This window comes from Cupressus sempervirens, chromosome 5 (genome assembly GCF_028749045.1).
Source record: "Cupressus sempervirens isolate cs-2001-9-10 chromosome 5, ASM2874904v1, whole genome shotgun sequence".
NCBI lineage: Eukaryota > Viridiplantae > Streptophyta > Pinopsida > Cupressales > Cupressaceae > Cupressus > Cupressus sempervirens.
In genome coordinates, this window is record NC_143122.1 from 202542108 (window position 1) to 202565378 (window position 23271).

The 23271-nt window shown below is 35.3% G+C and overlaps 1 protein-coding gene across 7 annotated transcripts in view; it reads right to left on the reverse strand.

Moving 5' to 3' along the window:
• Positions 1-22697, reverse strand: part of LOC149555117 (LOW protein: ammonium transporter 1-like protein) — a 46749-nt gene extending 24052 nt beyond the window's left edge. For all 7 annotated transcript variants that reach the window (XM_089829134.1, XM_089829129.1, XM_089829131.1 and 4 more), the window contains exons 1-2: positions 22308-22697; positions 22157-22216 (exon numbers count right to left, since the gene is read on the reverse strand). In XM_089829134.1, coding sequence (XP_089685260.1) covers positions 22157-22216; positions 22308-22601 — 354 coding nt within the window. In that variant the 5' untranslated portion in view covers positions 22602-22697. The remainder of the gene's footprint in view (positions 1-22156; positions 22217-22307) is intronic.
• Between the last annotated feature and the right edge of the window lie 574 nt (positions 22698-23271).

Genomic DNA, 23271 nt, shown 5'->3' on the forward strand with positions numbered 1-23271 from the left:
ATCCACAGGCATAGTTCAAAAAATCATTTCTTTACTGATAAAAAATATAATATATCATAGAGCATAGGATTGGTAAAATTTTAAAATATGAATATATATCTTGTCCCTATCATTTTCTCAATGGCCTATATTTATACATTTTGAAGGGTGTCCATAAAACATCACACCCTTTTGTAACAAATAACCATCAATATAAAATTTTAATATAATCCTGATTAAAAACAATTGGTGGTTTAATAATTTTAGGCCCTGTAATTTATTGGGCTTGTATTGTCCTCAAACTCCGGCAAAGACTATAGCCCGAGAAATGAAATTTTTAAAATGAAGATCTTTCGGTGGAATGCATGGGAACTCGGACACTTGGATCTCTCCTTCCACACAGATTCCACTCCGTTCGAATGCTCTTTGTGGATCAATTTTCCTTCTCTCAACGTCTTTGTCTGGGCATCTTGTGTTTGTTCCGACACATATTTCTCTAGACACTCCTGTGCGTGATGGTTCCTTCATCCGAACGTACACCTACCACAAATATACATAGCGTTGTAAGTAAAATTAATGGGAAATACTACCAAAAGGGCCCATGGAAATTGCTAATGCCAAGGAGAGCAAATACGCTTCAATTATTGGCTAGCTTAATCATTTGTTGTCCTTGCATGATGTAAAACATTCTTGCTGTGATGAGGAGACCAATACATGTGCTTGATTATATGGAGTCCATTTTCAAACTTTTGATGCCCAATACCATCATAGACTGATCGTTTGATGGATCAAATAACCATAGATTTTCATCACTGGTTCAGGAAACCTGATAAATTGCATTGAGTATCTACTGTTTGATGTCCATATTGTATTGCTACTTCAATTTACATCTTCGCCAGGGATCTCACAGGCAGACTGCTTCAGAATGTTGTTAGCACCAATTATCTTTTCACCCACTTCTCCTTATTTTCCACAAATCTTAAGACCGGCAGAAGAAGCATCGACCATGAAGGCAGTACCGCTCTTGGCATGCAATGGTGTTTCCTTCTCCTCAACCCCATTGCCCTTGGGATGACTGAAAACTTTAGACTTGTGTACTGTAACTTCATTTTCATTGCTTCTACCATCACTTAATGATTTGCCAGTCAGAGATCTAGGTTTCGTTTCACTAAGCAAGCAACAAGTTCCTTCAGATTTCCCTCCAGAGGATATCATCTCAGAGGAGTTCCCTTCACTTGTTTTCAATTTTTTGTCTGAGTGCCCAAAACCTATATCAAGTGCTCCTGCAGAAATTCCCAAGTTTGGTGTACCTTCAATAGAGCCCAGTTTGAGATAATTATAATTGCCCTGAGCATCTTTTACATCAGTTTCTGGCGCTACTTCATATTTTCTATACTGCCCTATCATGTCCCCTTTCTAGTGACATAACTTTAACAGGGAATTTGCCTATCATCGACTCTCGTAGCCAAATGATTTTGGAAAGAGAGTCACTTTATTTCCAGATGATTACATTTTTGTTCTTGGAGAATAATAGTTCAGCAAGTGGGACCTACTTGTTCTAATATTAAATTAAGGTTGTACTTTAACTTTATAAAGTTATTTATTTAATTTTATAAAGTTTAATAATAAAAGTACATTATAAAAGATAATTCCGAAAAACTTCCAGTAACTTCTCAACCAAGTGAATAAATAGAGGACATGAGGCACCCATTTGGACAAGCGGTTTTGTGGATTCGATTTCTATTTCAATGGGAGCAATTTGTAGCTATTGGTCTGCAAATTTCCATTAGGTCTTTGGGAACGAAAACTCCCATGGATCTGCATAACTGAGGTGGTGAGATATCCTCCGAAGGGTTGCACATTGGAAGTGGTCTTCAACCATTTCATGTTGGGCTTATTGCATATTCAAATTGTTTGAAGGGTGGCGATTTCATGAAATTCTAAGGAGGGATACTTGTATTACTCTCATCAGACAATCTGCAAGAGACAAATTCAAATTATCATTACACGTAGAGGGTACAGAACTGGAGGATTTGAAGGGAAGTGGGGAAGCATTTTCGGGTTACCAATTCCTCATACCCGTCCCCATATTTCATGCGAATTAATGCGATATCATCCTAATAATTGAGCGAATCAACTCAACCAAAGGAGGCCGCTGTATTCCGCGTTGGAAATTATAAATTAAAATCGCGCAAGTTATACAGCAAGGGCAAACTGGTTCTAATCATCGTCGGCGCCAAAATCCAAGAGGAATGACGGCATAGATCGGGCAGACTGTGCAATTATCAGACCTGTTCTTCCATCCATCAGCAGTTATAAATAAGCTGAAGTCGTGGTTTCCTCATTGCGTAGCGGAAGTCTCTCTACAATCTCCGCATACTATCAGGAGTAGCTGTGGACAAATAAGGCGCGAGGTGCTATTCCGACGTATATTTGAGATTGCCAGATTGAGCTACGACTCAGATGCATGCTTAGTTTTGATAGAATTCATATTGCAAGGCAAAGTTTGCGAATTGTCACTATTCAGAATTGTTTCTTATTGACGCTATAGTAAGGGTTATTTCAGTGTCAGAGCTTGTTTGCTAATTGCTTGACGAAATGTCTAACCCTTGAAGTAGTAAGATTTTGGTATTGGAAGAAGATATAACCTGCAGGAGTTATTTCATGCCCTGCTCCTTCTTGCAACTGATTTTAACAATATAATCATTTAATGGTGTCACCACTCTATTTACCTCACATGGTTTGAAAATTTTGGTTCAGAATTTGATAATATTAATACCATTCCCCGTGCAATCTGAAGGTATAAACAAATATATGGAAGGTGATTCTGAATCGGGTAGATGCCTATATTTTGTCCATTACAGCTTGGAGTTTTCAGGCTTTCAATGACATCCAGTTTTCATTATATGCTAGGTTGTGCATATACCCTCCTTTGATTTGCTGTATGATTTCTGAATCACAATAATACTGCTTTACACATGAATAATGTTGGTATACTTTTGATGTTAAATCAAATTGTTAATTCACTCCATAACAATGCTTTTGCTTCTTTAGCTATACATATAATCCATGCTTTTATGTAGTACATGTGTCATACCCAGATAGAATATATGCATCTCTCACTTTGTTTTACCATTGCTTGCTATTCCCAATAGCCATTCACAAGCATGAGACTCTTGGAAATCTGTTTGGTCCTCTGGCAAATTTGAATGGTATCCTCCAGCTTACTGATTTAGGATCTTCTAACAGATATTTTGGCATATTTCCTATTTGAGATATGTTTGAAAGCTATCTGTGTGACACTACCATTCCATCAATCATTTCTGACCTCATAAAACCTGTCATGAGCTCTATTTACTTCATGCACATCTGATGACTGTCAAACATATATCAGTGTTTTGAATATACTTTTATTCATGAGCATGAGGCTGCCATATATAAAAGTTTCATCATCGCTTAATGTACACTCCTTGAAATTTGAAACTGCTTCTATAAATACAATATTTGGCTTCATTCTTTAAATATAACTACTTCATTTTTCAGAATATTTCAATCCGGGCTTCCACATCCAGCCACATTTGCATAACAGACTTGTTGATGCTAAGTTTCTGTCAATTTGAAACTTGTTCAGTATCTGTTGCTGAGCTTCTACAGCACATGATCATAGTTTATTTGACAAATTCTCCAACATATTAACATGAATAAATGACGAGGCCTCATTAAATCTCCAGCATTACTGCTTAAATGGGGACCCTAAATTTTGCCAAAAATTTGGGCTCCACCAGGCCTATCAGAATATCAAGGCAAGATATTCACCAAGTACCTAAAATATATCTATACAAACAACTTGTAGATAGTCAAATCAATGATATCTAACAACTAGTTGTTGATTTATAAGATAAAGTCTTTTCATGATTTATTTCAGCATTTACACAAAATGTATAGCATGATACAAGTTATTGTAAGGTCGTCACTTTTCAATAACTTCTCCAAATACAAGTGATAATCATTTGGAAGTCGTCACTTCCTCATGATGTACACATGGGACAGGCCCATACACACATGGCATCAAAAGTTCACATGAAGACACCATGGATACTATCACGTGGTGTTATCATGAAATCCACGATGAAAAATATAAGAGAATAAGGTTTACACTTCAACTTATCTCTCATAGACAATAATGTAATACAAAGGATTGCACTTATAAATTCTTCTTCACAAAGGAACACTAACCTTTTGACCTCCTTGTCAAGGTTACTAATAAAGTGTCAAAACTCCCTCTAAATCTAATATCATCTTTTCTAACCTCTTAATACAAGACTCTCTAATGAAGTGTCAAACTCTCTCTGAATATGTTATCATCCTTCTAACCTCCTATCGGCAAGTCAAAGCATGCTTCCTTGTTCAACAAGTATCTTGATAGCATAAGGCCTTCTCACCTACATACATAGAAATTGATCCCAAGAATCATAGTCTTTTAATTTCTATAGTTTCAAAACATTGGTCTACTCCTCCTAAATCAATATGTCCAAGATCACCAAAGGTTGAGAAAATCATATCCTCTATTTGCTCCCTCTCTTTCAAGGTTGTGTCTAATGAAATGTAAATCTCCTTCCTACATGAACATCCTCAGAGAGAAAAGATCAAGGCACATAGCTCTCTTAATATAAATAAGAGTATTCTTATTGATATCATAAAATATCAATCATCTCTTAAATAAAAAATGTTTACATATAATTCATATAATCTTAAGAAATTCACGATCTCCTACATATGTGTATTCCTTTATATATATACACACACACACACACACACACATATACACACACACACACACACACACACACACACACACATATATATACACACACACACATATACACATATATATATATACATATATATATACATATACATATATATATATATATATATATATATATATATATATATATATATATATATATATATTTCTAATGTTATTTATATCTGATAATAACATTAGAATTTGTAACTCAAAATGCAATATTTTATCAATATTCAAGTCATGCTTTTCTAACTAAAATTATAAATTTCATATATACCTTCATACCTTTCCAAAGCAGATACCTTCATACCTTTCCAAAGTAGTGACTTACATTGCTATATATATTTGCGAGCTTGGCTGATGACATATGATGCATGTATCAATTACATTTAATATTTAAAGGTGGTCCAAATTATATAGCACAATTTTAGTCATTTTAAGAATGTCACCTTAAAATAACTTACACAAAAGAGATAACCATTCATTACATCATTGATATAATGGTTCTTATTAACTTATCTATTATTCGTCATTATACTAGATCCTTGAAAAAGAATAACTATAATCACATTATTAGGACATTATATTATCACTATATAGTTAGACTGAGTTTTATTCTTATAATTATATTTCATAACAATATTACAAATTATTGTTACCAACTTCATAATTATAATACCAGCTATATTGCACTAACTAAGAGTTGTTAGTATTGATAATTGTATATCCCCCACTAACATAAATTTTCTTCTATTATCATTTCCAATTATATCTTAGATTTTAACATAAGAGTTTACACTACAACACATAGTATATTGCAGATATACAAATCACCATACCTCTTTCCATGGGTGGTGAGACCCTTGCATGTATGAACTATACTTGCCTTGTGGAGTTGGCGGATCTCAGGTACATAATTCGCTCCACTTCCAATAGTGAGTTGACCAACAATTTTCTTAATGCATCATTCCATCACCTTTATTTTATTTTTTATTTTTTTTGTCTCCCTTATTTTGCTGTTGTGATGGATAATATATATGCATTTAATATCCCCTACATTGTCTCTGACATATCCGATAATAATAGTAGGTGGTAACCTTATTTCTTCAAGGATAGCAAAAGATTCACTTCCATCTTTATACCACATACATCCATTAATAATGATTTTTCTCCCTATCATGAGTGTCGTGATTATTTGATGAATCATTCCCTTCGTACTCCAACCGGACATCTTGAAAACTGCAGAAATATCGTATGACTTCCATATATGAGTTCGATAATCTATTCTTTTGTGTGGCCAACTCTAATCCTCTTTGAAAATGTGTCGATCGAGGTCTAGGTCATTGTAGTAATAGTAGGCCAGCAATATATTTTGAACCTCGGGTCCTCTATACTAAGGCGACAACCTTAACTACTCCCCATTGCCAAGTCTCAAAGGATATAAACACTCTTTGTCTATACTACTGGCAACCACAGTGGTCATGATCCACAATGCCATGTTTTAAGAGAAGCTAAGAAAGACCTAGAGTTTCCAATAGAGGTGGAAACAAATACACCCTTCTTTATAGCCCTGAACATTGCCAACGCAGTGTGTTCCCTGTAAAATGGATTTTCAAAGTCATTGCCGATTGAAATGGAAATAATAACACCACCTTGGACAACTTTCTCCATTGCAACAACTATGTCACTCGCATCGCAGTCACCTTGCTCTTCCCAACAAACCTTATAAATGGCCAAACTTGAGTGGACGGAATCACGACATGTCCCATTTAAAGTTCAGCAAGGTTTCCAACTTTAGAGAGCCCTCACAATCCATGCTTCACATTTACTCACGGGAAAGAAGAATGTCTCAGCACTTGATGAATTTAGCTAACACTTGCCAATTGCTTTTGATTCAAAGACTCTCAATTTCAATGACTGACATATAAATCTACAGCAATATTACATCTTTTCTCCTAGGCTTTGCTCTCATAACATGTTAAATTCCAGAGGAGCTGCTACAAATGTATTAATACTGCCATTGTATTTGGTATTTATTTTCCAAATGCAGTGACCTCTTATTTAAATTAAGAACAAGCCATGAAGAGACATGTCCCATGAATTAGACATGTCTATTCATAGTTAGATAATTAATATTATTTAAATTTAATCATGGTTTATATATATATCTCATAATAGTAAACTTATATAAAGCTTATATCTCATATATAATTTATATATAGGTTTATCCTACAAAAGCTACCAAACATCAACATATACATACATATATACATATACACACACACACACACACACACACACATATATATATGTAATTTAATTTTAATCATATTAATAATAACATTGCTCATTAAATATCCAATACATTCAAGATGCATTTTATCCGAAATGGCTACAAGATTTTAACATCTGTAGAACATTTTGCCCACAATTGGAATGCCAGTCACTTTGGAAGTGAGCTCCTCTGTGATGGTAACACTCTGACCACCCACTTGAGCATGCCTTCATTCCACTTCCTCAAAAACAACCATGTAACTTCTAGATTCCCACAATGGTGTCTCTCCATGAAAGTGGTAAAACCACCCCTCTCTAAGATCTCCCAAACCGTAATACACCTTTTCCATTTTTCACAATTAGGGAGTTCTCGTATTCTACGTTGTCCACCCATGTTCTTGCTTTGTTCCTTACTCATCAAAGAGCTATAGCAAAAAGGATAGTAGCACCAAAAACTAGAGTCTAATATATACAAATAAACACTAAGGCTCTCAAAAACACCCAGAAAGCATGTGAAATAAAGAAGAAATAATTACATATCCCTCCCTTTCTCCCCTTCCGGTGCCTTGTAATCAACAAGCAGTCACTTCTAGGTACCTCTAATCTCAATACTTATTGTTCCTTCCTTCCCATTAATGATGTCATAATCAATACTCAACATGATGTCCTTACAAAAATTCATGTTGATTTTTCGAGGATCGCTGCAAATGTACTAAGCACTGACATATTCTTAGTATGTGTTTTCCAAATGGCAGTGACCTCTTATTTATAATGAGAAAAGGATAAGAAGAGACATGTCCCATGAAGGGACATGTCTATTTGTTAATTTGATAATTGATATTATAAAAAATATATAATCATAGTTCTATAGATATATATGTATACACACACACACATATATATGTCATTATTATATTAATCTCTCATGTAATAAACTTATATGTAATTGTTTCTCATATATAATCATAGTTTTATCCAATTGAAGCTATCAAACATCAACACTCCCTCTTAGCTAGGGAAGATAAACACAAGACAAATATTACACCATTGGCAATCTTTAGGAATGGCACACTGAGGAAATCTTTGTTCAGAAGATTTCCACTATTTTGATATCACATTTAATATCATGAGTATTGGCCTTTAGAATATCAACATATGATGTTCACCAAATACTCTAAGTAATAGTCTCTAGAATATCAACACTTGATATTCACCATGTACTCAATAAGGTAATGGTGTGGAAAACATCAACGGTGAAGCTGGCCTATAGTTATCTATCAATCATCTTTATTGTTGGTGTTTAAAATGATATTCACCATTTTGATATCACATTTGAGTATTGGCCTCCAGAATATCAACATATGATATTCACCAAATACTCTTTGAGTAATGACCTCTAGTATGAGATGCAAGATATTCACCAAGTACTATGAGTAAAGGCCTCCAGAATATCAGTTGTATGATATTCACCATGTACTCTGTGTAATGGCCTCTAGAACATCAATTTGCATAACATTCACCACGTACTCAAAAAAAAATGTTTACACGCATTCTCATAATGCATACCATATAAACATCTACCATGCAATGTATAGTCTATCATAATGCCTGTAATACATATAGATATACAAGTAAGAATGTTAGTAATTTAACTCATGCTATTACTTATTATTTGGTGAAGTATAGAAGTCAGAATATAACTATACTTCTAAATTACCTTTTATATTCTTATCTAGCCATTTATATGTAGATTCTATTGACCTCTCGCACTAGCACAATAGGTTCTATTTATTACTCGTATAGCCATTTATATAAAGATGCCCTCAATCCCTATACTAGTACTTAGCCATTTATATAGAGTTGAGTATCATCCTTATACTGACACTCTAGGAACTCAAGTAAGAAAAATATTAATCTCTTTAATATTAATTTATGAGTACCATTCTTGAATTATTATAATTGTCTTCAATGCATTATTCTGAATTATATACAGACCACATTATAATATAAAAGGGGCTAAATATATTTATTCATTTACTTTAATAATGTATGGAGGTATACTTTACCTTAACTTACCTTTGGTATCGATGCCAAAAATATTTAATCACTCTTAATATACCTTCACTCAAGGTAAATATATGATGCACTTTTAGCACTTCAGCATGACCATTGGAACTTTCCCATCGACGTGGTCTATTTGTCTTCTAGCTAGATAATCTCAATACCTTTATTTGGGCACTATCAAAGAAATGACTTTGTATGATGCTATTTCTTGTCCCTCGTCCCAGTCACATGTTTGGTTGTTCAATATCGACACTAATGTCTTCACGAAGTTTGGCAAGGTAGACCAATGTAAATATAATCTAATATATCCTTCAAAAGTATAATCGAGGCCAAAAGAATATATTCCCCTTGCAATGTCTATTGACTTGATCACATGGCAGTGCCTTTAACTTCAGTTGATTGACTTGGCACAGGATAAATCTATGTTTTTTTTTAAAGACCTTCATTTTCTAGCTACACTGGATTATATTTGTCTAGTTCACAACATTTATACTGTCTAGGTGTCTACGATAGATATATCGTCCATATATCCTTTGTAATCTCTGGTTGTGCTCCTATATTTCTACACTGTAGAGGATTTCCTGCACATTGATCAATTCAGGCAATCAACAATTTGGAATTCCAAGGAATATCTGTTCTTTCATATTCCCTCTTTGCATTGTTTTATTTTTTCCTTTCGTGATGGGTTATCCGCAAGTTCAACCTTTTAATCTATATGAACATGTGTGCTATAGATATGGATCCGAGAATAATAATCACAGTGCTCTTTAAACGTGGCCAAATTTGCCAATTGTGTGATCTGAATGATGTTTTGATGCCCTCTTCTCAAATTAGACAATTGTTCAATATCTAAAATGTTGAATCTATCTCCATGTCATTTTGTGTGGTTTTAACACTAGACAATTCCTCAACTTAGTATGTATTTGTTGTTTTGATCTATGATCGCCATGTCATTAGTTGACATTGAATGCCATGCACCTTCTTGCAACATTTGACTGTCCTCTTTTCTAGAGTTGATCCAAGTATGTTACCCGAACTAGCCAATAAGGAACATGCTTCTAAAACTCTCACCAAGATGTTTGTTACCAGGCCTCCTCCAACAATAATTTTAATCTTTGGATAACTGTCTAATTGGGCACAGTAGATAAATCATTATCCTTGAATGTAATCGATCAATTTATATCATTATCCTCAAATGTAGACGATCAATTTATATTTTATCTACTTTGGGCAATCACAAGTTAATCGCTCAGTTTCCTTAGACGTGTGAATAACAATTACATGTCACTATTGGATGATATATCATGAGTATTGGAATAAATCTATTAACAATTCCATCAATAAAGAAATTTGAAACCATGGCTCTGATATCATATTGATTTTACAAGGATCGCTGCAAATGTATTAAGCAATGCCATATTCTTTGTATGTGTTTTCCAAATAGTAGCGACCACTTATTTATAATGAGAAAAGGATAAGAAGAGACATGTCCCTTTGTTAATTTGATACTTTTATAATAAAAAATATATAATCATAGTTACACACACACACACACACACATATATATATCAGTCATTATTATATTGATCTCTCTCATATAATAAACTTATATCTCATACGTAATTATTTCTCATATATAATTATATATAACCATAGTTTTATCCAACTAAAGCTACCAAACATCAACAATTCATATAACCCTGCCATATGATCTTTTGATTACACTTCACCGCCACCTTGGCAATCAAATCAGCAACCATATTTGATTCCCTATATACATGTGATATATAGTATTTGTCCATGGACCTAAGGATATCAAGAGTCTCCTTAATAATATTGTCAATAGTCCATGAGTGACTACAGGACCCATTAAGACACTTGACTACATTCATTGAATCACCCTCCAACCAAAGCTTAGAAACCCCATTTTCTTTAGCCAATTTGGTAACCTGAAGGGCGGCCATAGCCTCAACAAAGTGGTTAGTCTGGGTTCCCAAGGGAAGTGCCAACGCTGCCAGACAATGGCCAAAATGATCTCTTATCATTCCCCCGCACCCAGCCAACCAGGAATACCCTTGGCTGCCCCAATGTTGTAATATGCATGTTATTGTGATTATTTTTGTTATATTTTTGTAACTATTGCAAATATTTGAGAATTTTTTGCATAACCTTTCTCTCAAGTTTAGTGTACGAAGTTATTTTGCTACATTACCTTTCTTACAGCATAATAATAACTACAAAAGTTACTAGCCATACCTCCATCTCAAATACCTAATTAATCGAAGCAATACATAAAACCACCACAGTAATAAGGAAACCATGAGCTTAAAAGCATCTAAAATATGGCACCCACACACCCATTAAGAAAACCAACACTTGAATCCTAACATGAATTCACGAGCTAAAAATAGTATATTCCTTTCACCTATCATTATAATGCATGTCATAATTAACTCACTTACTTGAACATTCTATTGTGGCTTCATTATCTCCCTCTTACAACCCTTTCTATGTCCTAAATGTTCCAATCTTTATGGGCCATAATTTTTATCTAGGAGGTGGTAAAGTGCATTTATTTAATCACAAAGCTCAAAAAGATCTATACGATAGGCATCCCTAGAAGCAACATCAAGCAAGTAGGAATTCTTATTTTGCCCAAAAATCTATTAATCAAAATTAATTCTTTATGTTTCATACTCTATAAACTGTATTCTTTGTATACCTAATATTTGGAAGAAAAGTTGAGACACCTTTTTTAACAATATTCCAAACCACATTCCTCACTGAGTCTTGAAGGGGGTTACTCCTTGCAAAAACTTGGAGCAAGAAAAAGCCAATAGTTAAGCACTTTAGGGATATCGATTAACTTATGGGTCCACATTCTTATGAAGAAATGTTAGGGACATGGATTCACAAAGCAAGCCTGAAATATTCATAATTATCCATGATGCAGGAGCATCCCAGGTTTCCTTGTAATCCTACACTTTTGCTCATTCAGTCAGTTGCTGCCGAGTTCTTATGTTGTTGCCAAGCCTTTAATTGCCGAATGATCCTTTGGGTGCCGACCGATTCCTTTGGTTGTCGAGTTCCTTTGGTTGCCGAGTGATCCTTTAGGTGCCGAGCGATTACTTTGGTTGTCGAGTTCCTTTGGTTGCCAAGTGAATTCTTTGGATGCCGAGTTCAAAGTTGTTGCCGAGTGAATTCTTTGGATGCCGAGTTCGGAGTTGCTGCCGAGTGATTCTTTTGGGTGCCGAGTTCGTATGGATGCCGGGTGCCAGTTTTGAAAAGCTTTTGTTTGACAAGTAATCTGTGTCTGGTTCCAATTTGGGCAGACTTTGCTCGCATTTAATTTTGGTATAGGTAGTTATATTTGCTGAGGGCCGACTTGTGGCTTCTCTATGTTCTAGAATGTTTTGTAAGTCATTTTGGCAAGTACAAATAGAGTGTTTAGTTTTAGAGTTAAGGAGGACAGAGGTAACAAGGAGGAGGTAGGAAAGGGAGTTTGCAAAAGATTGTAGAGCAGAACTAGAAAGTGCGAATTTGCAGCTAGATCTTGGATCTGAATGTAATTGTATTTGGCCGTAACCCATAAGGCCTTACAGTTAGGCATGTATATTGTTCACTTGATGAATCAACAAAATATCTTGTTCTCTCTCCTTGGTGCTGTATTTGTGCTCTGTTTTCCGCTGTGTTGACTCTGGTAGGTTGATCTAGATAGTTGGGTGTGCCCTAGGCCCTGGCTGTCTTTATCTTCCTTGCGTCAATAGAAATGGTGTTAATGGTTATCAACTCCTCCATCCTACCATGTATGAGTTGTTGATCAAAAGGAACCTTTGTTTTGAGAAAGGTTCTTTACCTTTCATTCTTGACACATCTTGTCCTTCTACATTCACATTAGCTTCACGTGGGCTTGATGACAATACTTATGAGGATTTAGATCGATCTAAGAAAATTATTGATGAAACATCTCTTCTTCCTCCACTTTAGATGCTAAAAGTGACAATGATGATTCACCTCCTCCCTCTCCTAGTTATCATTTAGAAGTTTAGGAATTTACACAGTCTCTGACTTCATTTTCACTTTAGGCTCGGATTGGGGATTTGTCAAACACCAAGAAAAATGCATTCACAATTTCAAGAATTCCCACATGTTTACATTGCATATGCCTCTAATTCACAATTATCTTTGGAAGCATTTGTTGTTCCAAAGTGGGATGCAAGCATGCAAAAGAGGTGTTATAAAACTTGATAATTTGAAATTTTGACATTAAATAATGGAGATTTGATCTCCCCAAACAAAGAAATACAACACGATGTTTCTAAACGAAGCAATCATTAACAACTAATAAAACTAGACCTACTAAAGATGATCATTAGAAACATTACATTATTATTAGAATACCCTCCCTTAAAGGTCATCATACTAATTACAGAAAAAGTAGAGAAGGATGCCCCCTTCTCTTCATAAGACTCTGCAACATGAGCCTATTGTTGAGGCCCTCCCTAAATCTACAAGACTTCTAGAAATGGCCAAGAAAACTGAAAACCTTCCAACCTAATGTTTGTTAACAAAGTTATCCTCTGAGATTAGCTATCGAAACCAACAAAAACCTAAACGACGATTTTGTAGAAAAATCGATTAACTTGCCAAACAAAAAAATTTCAAAAAAAAAAAACAATATTTCCAAATGTTCGCCCCAACAGCTTCAGATGCAACCCAAAGTAGACAACAAAAAACAACATTTTTTGTGAGAAAAAATTATCAAAACTTGAAACTCAAGTTTAAAAAGTGTCGATTTTTCCGGAAAAAGCATAAAATCCCCAAGACTAGTAACATCAATCATGATTTTTTCGAAAACAAAAAATAGAAAACCTAGAAATGATTTTTGAAGATACAACTAGAAAAATCAAACACAATTTGTAAAGAGAAAAATTAATCAAAACCAAACACAAAATCCAAGACAGGGATCAAAATACAAAGCTTCATTTTAGGAAAATCGATATAAAACCCTTATACAAAATGAATTTTGACATAGGAAAATACACAAAACCCACTATTTTTTTATGAACAAAAATTATTAAAACCCAACATAATTTTTTAAGCAAAAATTTATAAAAAACCCACAATATAATTTCAAGACAAAATTATTAAAACCCAACATAATTTTTTAAGGACAAAATTAGAAAACACAAAAATAAAACACCGCATTTTTTGGAAAAACATGAAAAACCCTCCTATGTTTTTTTGTGGAGAAAAATCAGAAAACCCATCACCATGATTTCTTATGGAAAAAAACATCCAAAAACCCACCACCATGATTTTTTGTGGAAAAAAATTAGAAAACCCTCACACTACAGAAAACAAGTTGTCACTGCAGTAAACAAAATAACCCCTTACTAAAACCTTCACGCAGCAAAACACTAGACATCACATGGTAAAATACCCTGAAAGTTGATTAGTAGGAGATAATTTCCACAGCAAGTCAAATTGTGATATTGCTATCAGGATTTAACTATGTGATTTTGAGTCAAACTCACTGACCCATGTTTCATGAGTAATGATTCAACATGAATCCATCTCTCATGAGAATAAATGGAACACTTAGCACTCACTGGATCTAGGTGATGCTCACAAGGGTGAAGCATCGGGACTTCCCTAGAGGTCACCCATCCCAATACTACTCCAGCCTGAGCACACTTAACTATGGAGTTTCCTCCATGGTTAAACCCAAAGCTTACAATCCCATTTGCAAAACCTTCACCAAGTGTTGTGCCTTATGAACCATTCGTTAAAAAACCCCTTAAGCTCATCAATTGATAAGTAGGAGATAATTTCCACAACAAGTCAAATTGTGATATTGCTATTAGGATTTAACTGTGTGATTTTGAGTCAAACTCATTGACCCATGTTTCATGAGTAGTGATTCAACATGAATCCATCTCTCATGAAAATAAATGGAACACTTAGCACTCATTGGATCTAGGTGATGCTCATAGGGTTGAAGCACCGGGACTTCCCGAGAGGTCACCCATCCTAGTACTACTCCGGCCTGAGCGCGCTTAACTACGGAGTTTCCTCCATGGTTAAACCCAAAGCTTGCAACCCCATTTGCAAAAGCTTCACCAAGTGTACCATTCATTAGAAAGCCCCTTAAGCTCATCAATTGATAAGTAGGAGATAATTTGCACAGCACGTCAAATTGTGATATCGCTATCAGGATTTAACTGTGTGATTTGAGTCAAACTCATTGACCATGTTTCATGAGTAGTGATTCAGCATGAATCCATCTCTCATGAGAATAAATGGAACACTTAGCACTCATTGCCAAACTTCATCACACGATCAAACAAGAAAACACTTCTCCCAAAAAACAACACATGCAACTCACAAAAAACACATGCAAGAAACATACAAGTACATGCAACCCACATAACCCTATGCCTCTTGTGTAGGAGTCAAACCTAGACCCGCTCTAATACCATGTCATAAACCTTGATAGTTTGATATTTAGATATTTAAAAATAGAGATTTGATCTCATTAAATAGAGAAATACAAGGCAATGTTTCTAAATGAAGTAATCGTTAACTTAATACAAAAAATGAAACTACCTATAAAACTAAAACTACTAAAGATAACCATTAGAAACAATATATTATTTATCTAATAAGGAGTACAATTCCTTGGTTAGGAATCACACTTGAGATCTTGTCACCCCTCCTAGGGGGTGGAAACTTGTTTGATGCAAGAGGGATCTATCAAGCAAAAGTTTAAAAGAATGGGTCAATGGGTAAGTTGAAGGAACAATTAGGGACAATGGAGATTTCCTAAGTTTCTAGCATTGATTACTTTGTTACCTTTCCATTAATTGCAAAGATGACATTTGACTCACACTTGCTATCGCTGAATGCATCACTAGTAGATTCACTATATGGACAATGGTGAGTGCCTTTATTCACAAGGAGCTTGAGGAGATATACATCGAACAACCATAGGCTTTTCTACAAGACTTCCTAAAACATACAACCTAAAACAAACCCCTTATGCTTGGTATGCCAAGATGAACTCCTTCCTTCTCACAAATGGGTTTCTTCATTTCCATTCAAATCCAAACATCTATAATTTTCAATAGGATGGTTCTCTCCTCATTCTCATTCTATATGTCAATGATATATCGATTAGGGAGAATTTCTATCCATTGTGGCAGTACCAAAAAAACCCCTTGATGAGAAGTTTTTGATGACTATCTTGGTCTATTGCATTATTTTCTCAAGATAAAAATAACTCAATATGCTTCCAAGATTATCATTGCACAATCCATAGGCTCTTGAATTGCTTTCATAATTTCACATGGCTAACAACAAACCTTCTAACTACCTCTCTTTCTAACATTAAACTTGGACTCAGTACTCCTCACCTTTGACTGATGGTGCTCTATCAATAGACTGTTGGGAGCCTCACTTATTTGAGTCATGTGAGCCTAAATAATTTTACAAGCATAGTTTATCAATTTATGCAAGAGCCCTGTGAGCTATATTGAAGGCAACCAAGTGGATTATCCATTACATTCAAGGTACTCGCAATATCAGGATTCATTGTCCAGCCTGCATTAATATTGACATGGTGTGATATACAAATTCAAATTGGCAAGAAAAATCTTATAATCACAAGCCCAGATTTACATTACAACTTCTCACTTGGTTCAAGTTCCATTAATAAGTAGAGAAAAAATTGGTATGCTATTGATATAACTTCCACTACAGGCAAGTACTGGGGTGCTACAAATGCCACCATTAAGAACAAATGACATTAGCATACTAATTTGGTATTCAGTTCAAATGACTATCAATCATTTGTGACAACCAAAATGCCATACAGATTTCATAAACCCAGTTTATCATCACTCTACCAAACAAATAGATGTCCACATGAACTATACTTGGGAGCTTACCATGGATACATCATTGATCTCTGATACTATCCACTGTCTAAGCAAATTGTCAACATCTCAATGAAACCATTCATGGAAAGCAAGTTTCTTCATTTGCAATCTTTGGCAATTATACTAGGGGCAAGTTTCCTCACAAGCTTTAACGGTATTGCAAGAGGCTGCTTTAGGGAGTGCTACTTAGTCATTCCTTTCTCACACTACTTTGGAGGAGGGGCCTTCAATCTCTCTTCTTGGGGAGCTTATTCTCTTGGCAGAATCTATTCGTACATGAGCACCTCATCGATATTCATTTACCAAGACCCATTTTCACCCAACTAAGAAACACTTACATGGTATTTAGTGTGGACTTACTATTTTCCCTAATTGGATATTGCGTATTTTCCTGCACATAGTTTTGTTGGAGTAATTAGGTTATTCATCTGGTAATTAATTAATCATCAATTAAATACTTAGGTCCACAATTACTTAATTACACTTCAGCTAAACTTAGAAGTAGTTTTCCAAATTTAGATCGAGCTAATTATAAATTCTCATGTCTCAATTCATAAGATAAGGATGCTTGTCACAACCTAACTTAATCCTTACCCAGGATTCAATCTAAGATTTGTTTTTATGAGCATTCATTGTAATCATTGTAATTATTCAGTTCAATCCAATCGTATCGATTCAATAAAGTTTAATCTCATTATCATATTCCTCTTTGGATCAATCTCTCTCTCAAGGTTGCATAGCACAATCATGGCTTTTCCCTTTCAAATGTGATAGGTATTTTGGTTGCAGGGGATTTCTAGGAGTTGTGAGGTTCACTATCAACTCCAACAAGTTTAACTTGCTTGGTTGTAGTCAATGAGTCATAATATAAGTAGATGATGTCTCTCCTTTGAATGTCTCAGACTTGCTTTGGAAAATACATGTCCTCTAGCATACTAATTGCCAGACAACCTGATTTGAAGATGAGCTTTAATGCATCCTACACACCCAAGTAATCCATTATTTCATGTCAGTAGTTTGCAGTTTTAAACCCTTAACACTACCAGTTTACTTGCCCAAGTACCATTGTAATAACCCAACCCGGTTTAAGGCAGAAATTATCTTCGATTCTCCACCATATTGCATGTACATCAATGTGGCAGATGCGTGTACCTTACTGTGCAGACATATCTACACTTGCAAGTTCCAATTGAGCCATTTTGGGCTGGAGATCGATTTTAGTATTTTTGGTTTCATTGTTCCTTAATTTGTTTTATTGCAGTTCTTTCTCTTATACCTTGAATTGAAAGAGTCCTTATTTGTAACAATTGCAGGTTTTTCATGTGCAAGTCCTCGGATATAATTATTAGCACTATTACCAGATGTGATCGAGACTAGTCTGGATTCCTCTTTTTTTGACTGGCAGGATATGTCTGGTTCAGTCCGGATTTTTCAAATCCTTCAAGCAATTTATATTTGTTTTTAATTCTGGATTTCCAAATTTGTTTGCCTCAAACCAATTCACATTTTTGAACTGGCAACTATGATTCTTAGTTATGCTTTCTGGCCTGATTGCTCATCGATTCTGAATGCGAGGTTAGAAAGAGACCACTGCAGTGGTCATTTATTCTAAGTAGAGGAAACCGTTTTACTGCATCTTTGCCAGAAATTGGCTTCCATTAATGCTCATTTCAGAAGAGACTGGAGCAGATTGGACATTGGATAAGTGTTGTCTTTTAAAGACTTATATGAACAGGTTTCTTTATCAAGACAAGTTACAGCAAAGATAAAAAGACAATAGCAAGAAGAATCATTCTGATCATAGGCAGGGGAAATTTTGGCCTTAATATGAGTTTACAGATATAACTCAAAGAAGAAAAGCACATCTGCACCTTCCTTCTCCATGAAGGTCTCCTTGAAATGAAGCTATGATTTACAAAAGCCAATATTCTCCTTTAAACATCGTAGAAACAAACAACCAAGCAATTGTGAAATTAGCTAAGATTGTTGTTACACCCACCTTTCAGGTGGTGAGGGAAATAGTAGAATTCTCTTCAATAACACGAAATCTAAATGATGCTAAAGTAACCTAGCAGAGTAATTTATTGTCTTCAAACTTAATCCTTCCTTGTTATCTCTATGAACAAAAAAAATCTGGTTTTCTAATGTCATCAGGTAAGACTTGGAGCTCGAACATGAGGTTATTAATACATGAGTTCATTGGTTCAAAGCTTTGAAGAACTTGTACAAAAAGGTGTAGCCACTAATCACTAGAGGCCATTTGGTCTCTAAGAGCGAGAGACTTTTCCAACTGTAGGATTAATGTAATGGACACCCAGGAATGCCCAAAAGCTAAATCAACTGCTGAAATTATATTAATGCTGAGAATGCTGCAATCAATTACAAAGAGATGTATTCCAAAGTCCAAACCCTAAGGGAATGACGTCTAGAATGTTACAACAGAGAATGAACGTCCTCTATTGCCAAAAGAAGGGAGTGTGATTCACACATCCAAGCTCTTATCAAATGCAAGTCATCATCATCCGATGATCAACAATGAGACTTTCAGCCCTATTTATCCTTTTCTTCATCCTTCTGGAAGGAACTAAACATTAATTAAATTGTAAGAGCTAGAAACTTCTACTTCCAATAATTCATACATACCCTAGAAATTCCTCCCTGGAAATAATTAATTAAATCACGAGAGGCTTCCGTCCTTCCAATAATTAATACATACCCTAGAAGTCATTAATACAAAGTCACCTTTTAATTTTTCTTATCCTCCACGTAGACTTTGGAGAACGTGAGAGCTAAAAGATGAGATCATTACAAATCCGCCCTCCTTGAAATTGCTTGTCCTCAAGCAATTAAGTAACATAATGAACTCCAACCTCCACCTGGATCCCAATTGAAGTAATATGTGATATCCATATGGACATTAAACAAACTAAAAATGAACATCATTAAGACCAACCACATGTCCTGCAAGTTAGCTCCCAAAACTTGTGCCGATGAAGTATAAGTCTGGATGTCACCAGAAGGTGGCTCCATAGAAGATCTATGAAATCTCTTCTTCCCAACTGCTGCAACACAAAATTGAATCTTTGTAGATGGTGAAAACAAAGCCCAACTCCACTCAGGAGAGTGATCAATATCGACCGCAAACATCAAATTGTCATAAGACAATGTGGCATCCATGTTGAACATAGTACTATTGCAGAAGTGAACATCAACACTTTGTTGATCGATGGTATAATATGACTCTGTCACTATATCACTCACCTCATTAGCAATAACAGGTATACTATCATCAAAGCACACATCTACAACTGCATGCATACTGCTAAACTCCTTGTTGGATGGTTCAATTGACACAGAAGTGGTTGCTGATATGATAGTATCCTCACATTCTCCTAATCCCATTATTGTTGCATTGCCATCCTCTGACAAAGCTTCATATGTGGACTCCTGACTATCACCAATAGCATAGCCTGGTGGTGTCTCGATCCCATCTGAAGAATCAACTACCTTCTGCTCTGGAGCAACATACAAATCGTCAATGTTGATGCCCATCTTTTTTGCCATAAGTTGCAACATCATATCCATTCGCCTACTTTGCCCCTGTTGCATACGACGCCCCTTCTCTAATGTACCCAGTAATCTAAATATTACATTTTCTTGATTTGGAATGATATACATTTTGTCAAACACTTTTCCCTCTATCCGGCTATCTATAAGATCTCCACAGGATGGCAGGACTTATAGCTCTGATACCACTGTAATGGGCACCTACTGGTTATAACTTCGTGAAACACTTTGCAAGCAAGCTCTAATACCTCTATAATGGGCACCCACCGGTTATAACTTTATGAAAGACTTTGCAAGGAAGCTCTGATACCACTATAATGGACACCCAGGAATGCCCAAAAGCTAAATCAACTGCTAAAATTATATTAATGCTGAGAATGCTGCAATCAATTATAAAGAGATGTATTCCAAAGGCCAAACCCTAAGGGAATGACGTCTAGAATGTTATAACAGAGAATGCACGTCCTCTATTGCCAAAAGAAGGGAGTGTGATTCACACATCCAAGCTCTTATCAAATGCAAGTCATCATCATCCGATGATCAACAATGAGACTTTCAACCCTATTTATCCTTTTCTTCATCCTTCTGGAAGGAACTAAACATTAATTAAATTGTAAGAGCTAGAAGCTTCTCCTTCCAATAATTAATACATACCCTAGAAATTCCTCTCTGGAAATAATTAATTAAATCACGAGAGGCTTCCGTCCTTCCAATAATTATACATACCCTAAAAGTTATTAATACAAAGTCACCTTTTAATTTTTCTTATCCTCCACTTAGACTTTGGAGAACGTGAGAGCTAAAAGATGGGATCATTACAATTAATCACTCTAACCCTATCCAAACCCACATTTTTTTTTAACCCTAAGGAATGAGACAATTTCGAAGTTTTGGGAAGTACAATCTCTAAAGATTAAAAACCAAAAATAAATAATACTTCTCACAATCAATTGTAGCCTCATATCCAATGGGTTGTGTGCGATGACAATGGTGAATATTCACAAGAACACAAGATGATGCAAGGACGAGGCTGGTTCATAATTGTTGTAACAAAAATGGGTAAATTTGAAGAGTACCCTTGTTTAATGGAAATATTCAAGAGCAACCCATCAAAAATCTTAGGAATGTAGCCCAAGCTTACTTGGCGAGGCATTGGTTCATAACTGCAGCGATGAAAATGGAGTAAATTTGAAGAGTTCCGTCGTTTAATGGAAGTATTCAAGAATAACCTATCAAACATCTTAAGGATATAGCCCCAGCTTACTCCGCAAGGCATTCCTGATTTTATTATAAGCTCACCCTTGACCGAAATTTATTAAGCAAAATGATTTATTTTTTAAAGTAACTCAGCCAGTTCCGCCCAACATTATCAAGCAAAACCATTAAAAATTAAAGAAATTAACCCAGTTCCACCCAACTGTTTAATTTAATATATCACTCCGAAAAATTGTTTGCAAATATTATGTAATTTCATTATCAAATACACAATTCACAATCAATCCAGAGATATAGTGAAACCCACATCGAGACGAAGATCATTGGGAAGCTGAGCCAGATAGTTCGGAGGAAGCACCAGACTATCCTGCAAAGCTAAGGTTAAGAATATCAATAATCAAATCATTGTACATATATGCTCTATGAATGCAGATTTATATATAACGTAATCTGCTTACAGCAAGTTCTTGTAATCTCTGTCTAATTGTAAGGTCGTTTGACTCCTTTTCATTCAGCTCAGTTAAGGCATTGTTTGTTTGGGCCTGCGATAAAAGGGAGCTGTGCCTCTTTCTTCGGCGTGACCTCCCAGGAGCTGCTGCAGTCTTTTCAAGCGATGGGTATACGCGCGTATGTGTATGAAATGGGCGGGAAACAGAGTAAGCATGGATATAATTGCATCGAATATCGCTGCACTGAGATTTGACTGTAATTTTGCAAGGAAAACTGGGACTGTTTAAAAGCAAGGTATTCATTGGTAACCAGAAGTCATCACGATATTTTCCGCGCTACATGGCTTATATCGTCCATTATCCAGGAGATCATACATTATCCAGATGCAGAATAAGGCTGGGGTCTCATGGGCACCCGCTTGCTTAAATAGAGTGGGTGCCGTTGAGCCTTTTTAGGAACATTTAAAGGAGAGCAGTCCCTGGGCATTACATATAAATCTCTTTTTAAAAAAAACTCGTAAATTGAAAGAAATATTAAAAATATAAATTGTTGTTTTTATAAGTTTTGGTAGGGTGATTTCAATTTGGAGGGAAAATGAAGAGTAGGTTATTGCCAAGTGGCAAAATTCTACTCTAAACTATAGGGGCTATTTCCAGCCCCCCTTTTTTCATCCGCTCAACTAAAAGGAAGGGGCTCCTAGTTAATAGGAAAATATTCCAAATTAATCTTTAGCCCTTCCAAAATATTATTATGGGACCTCCAGCTCCTGAAATATAGAGCCCAAGCCCCCTCCATGGGACCCCAGGGTAAGAGCGCCCAATTTCGAAAAACAAAGTATGATTGATTCAAGTTTGGAATTTTCCAAAAAAAAAAATCTGTTAATAGGGAAAGATACCTAATAGTAAATGTAGTAAATATAGTTGGACGATAACAACTAATCTTCTATAATAATGTATACATAAAATTAATTAA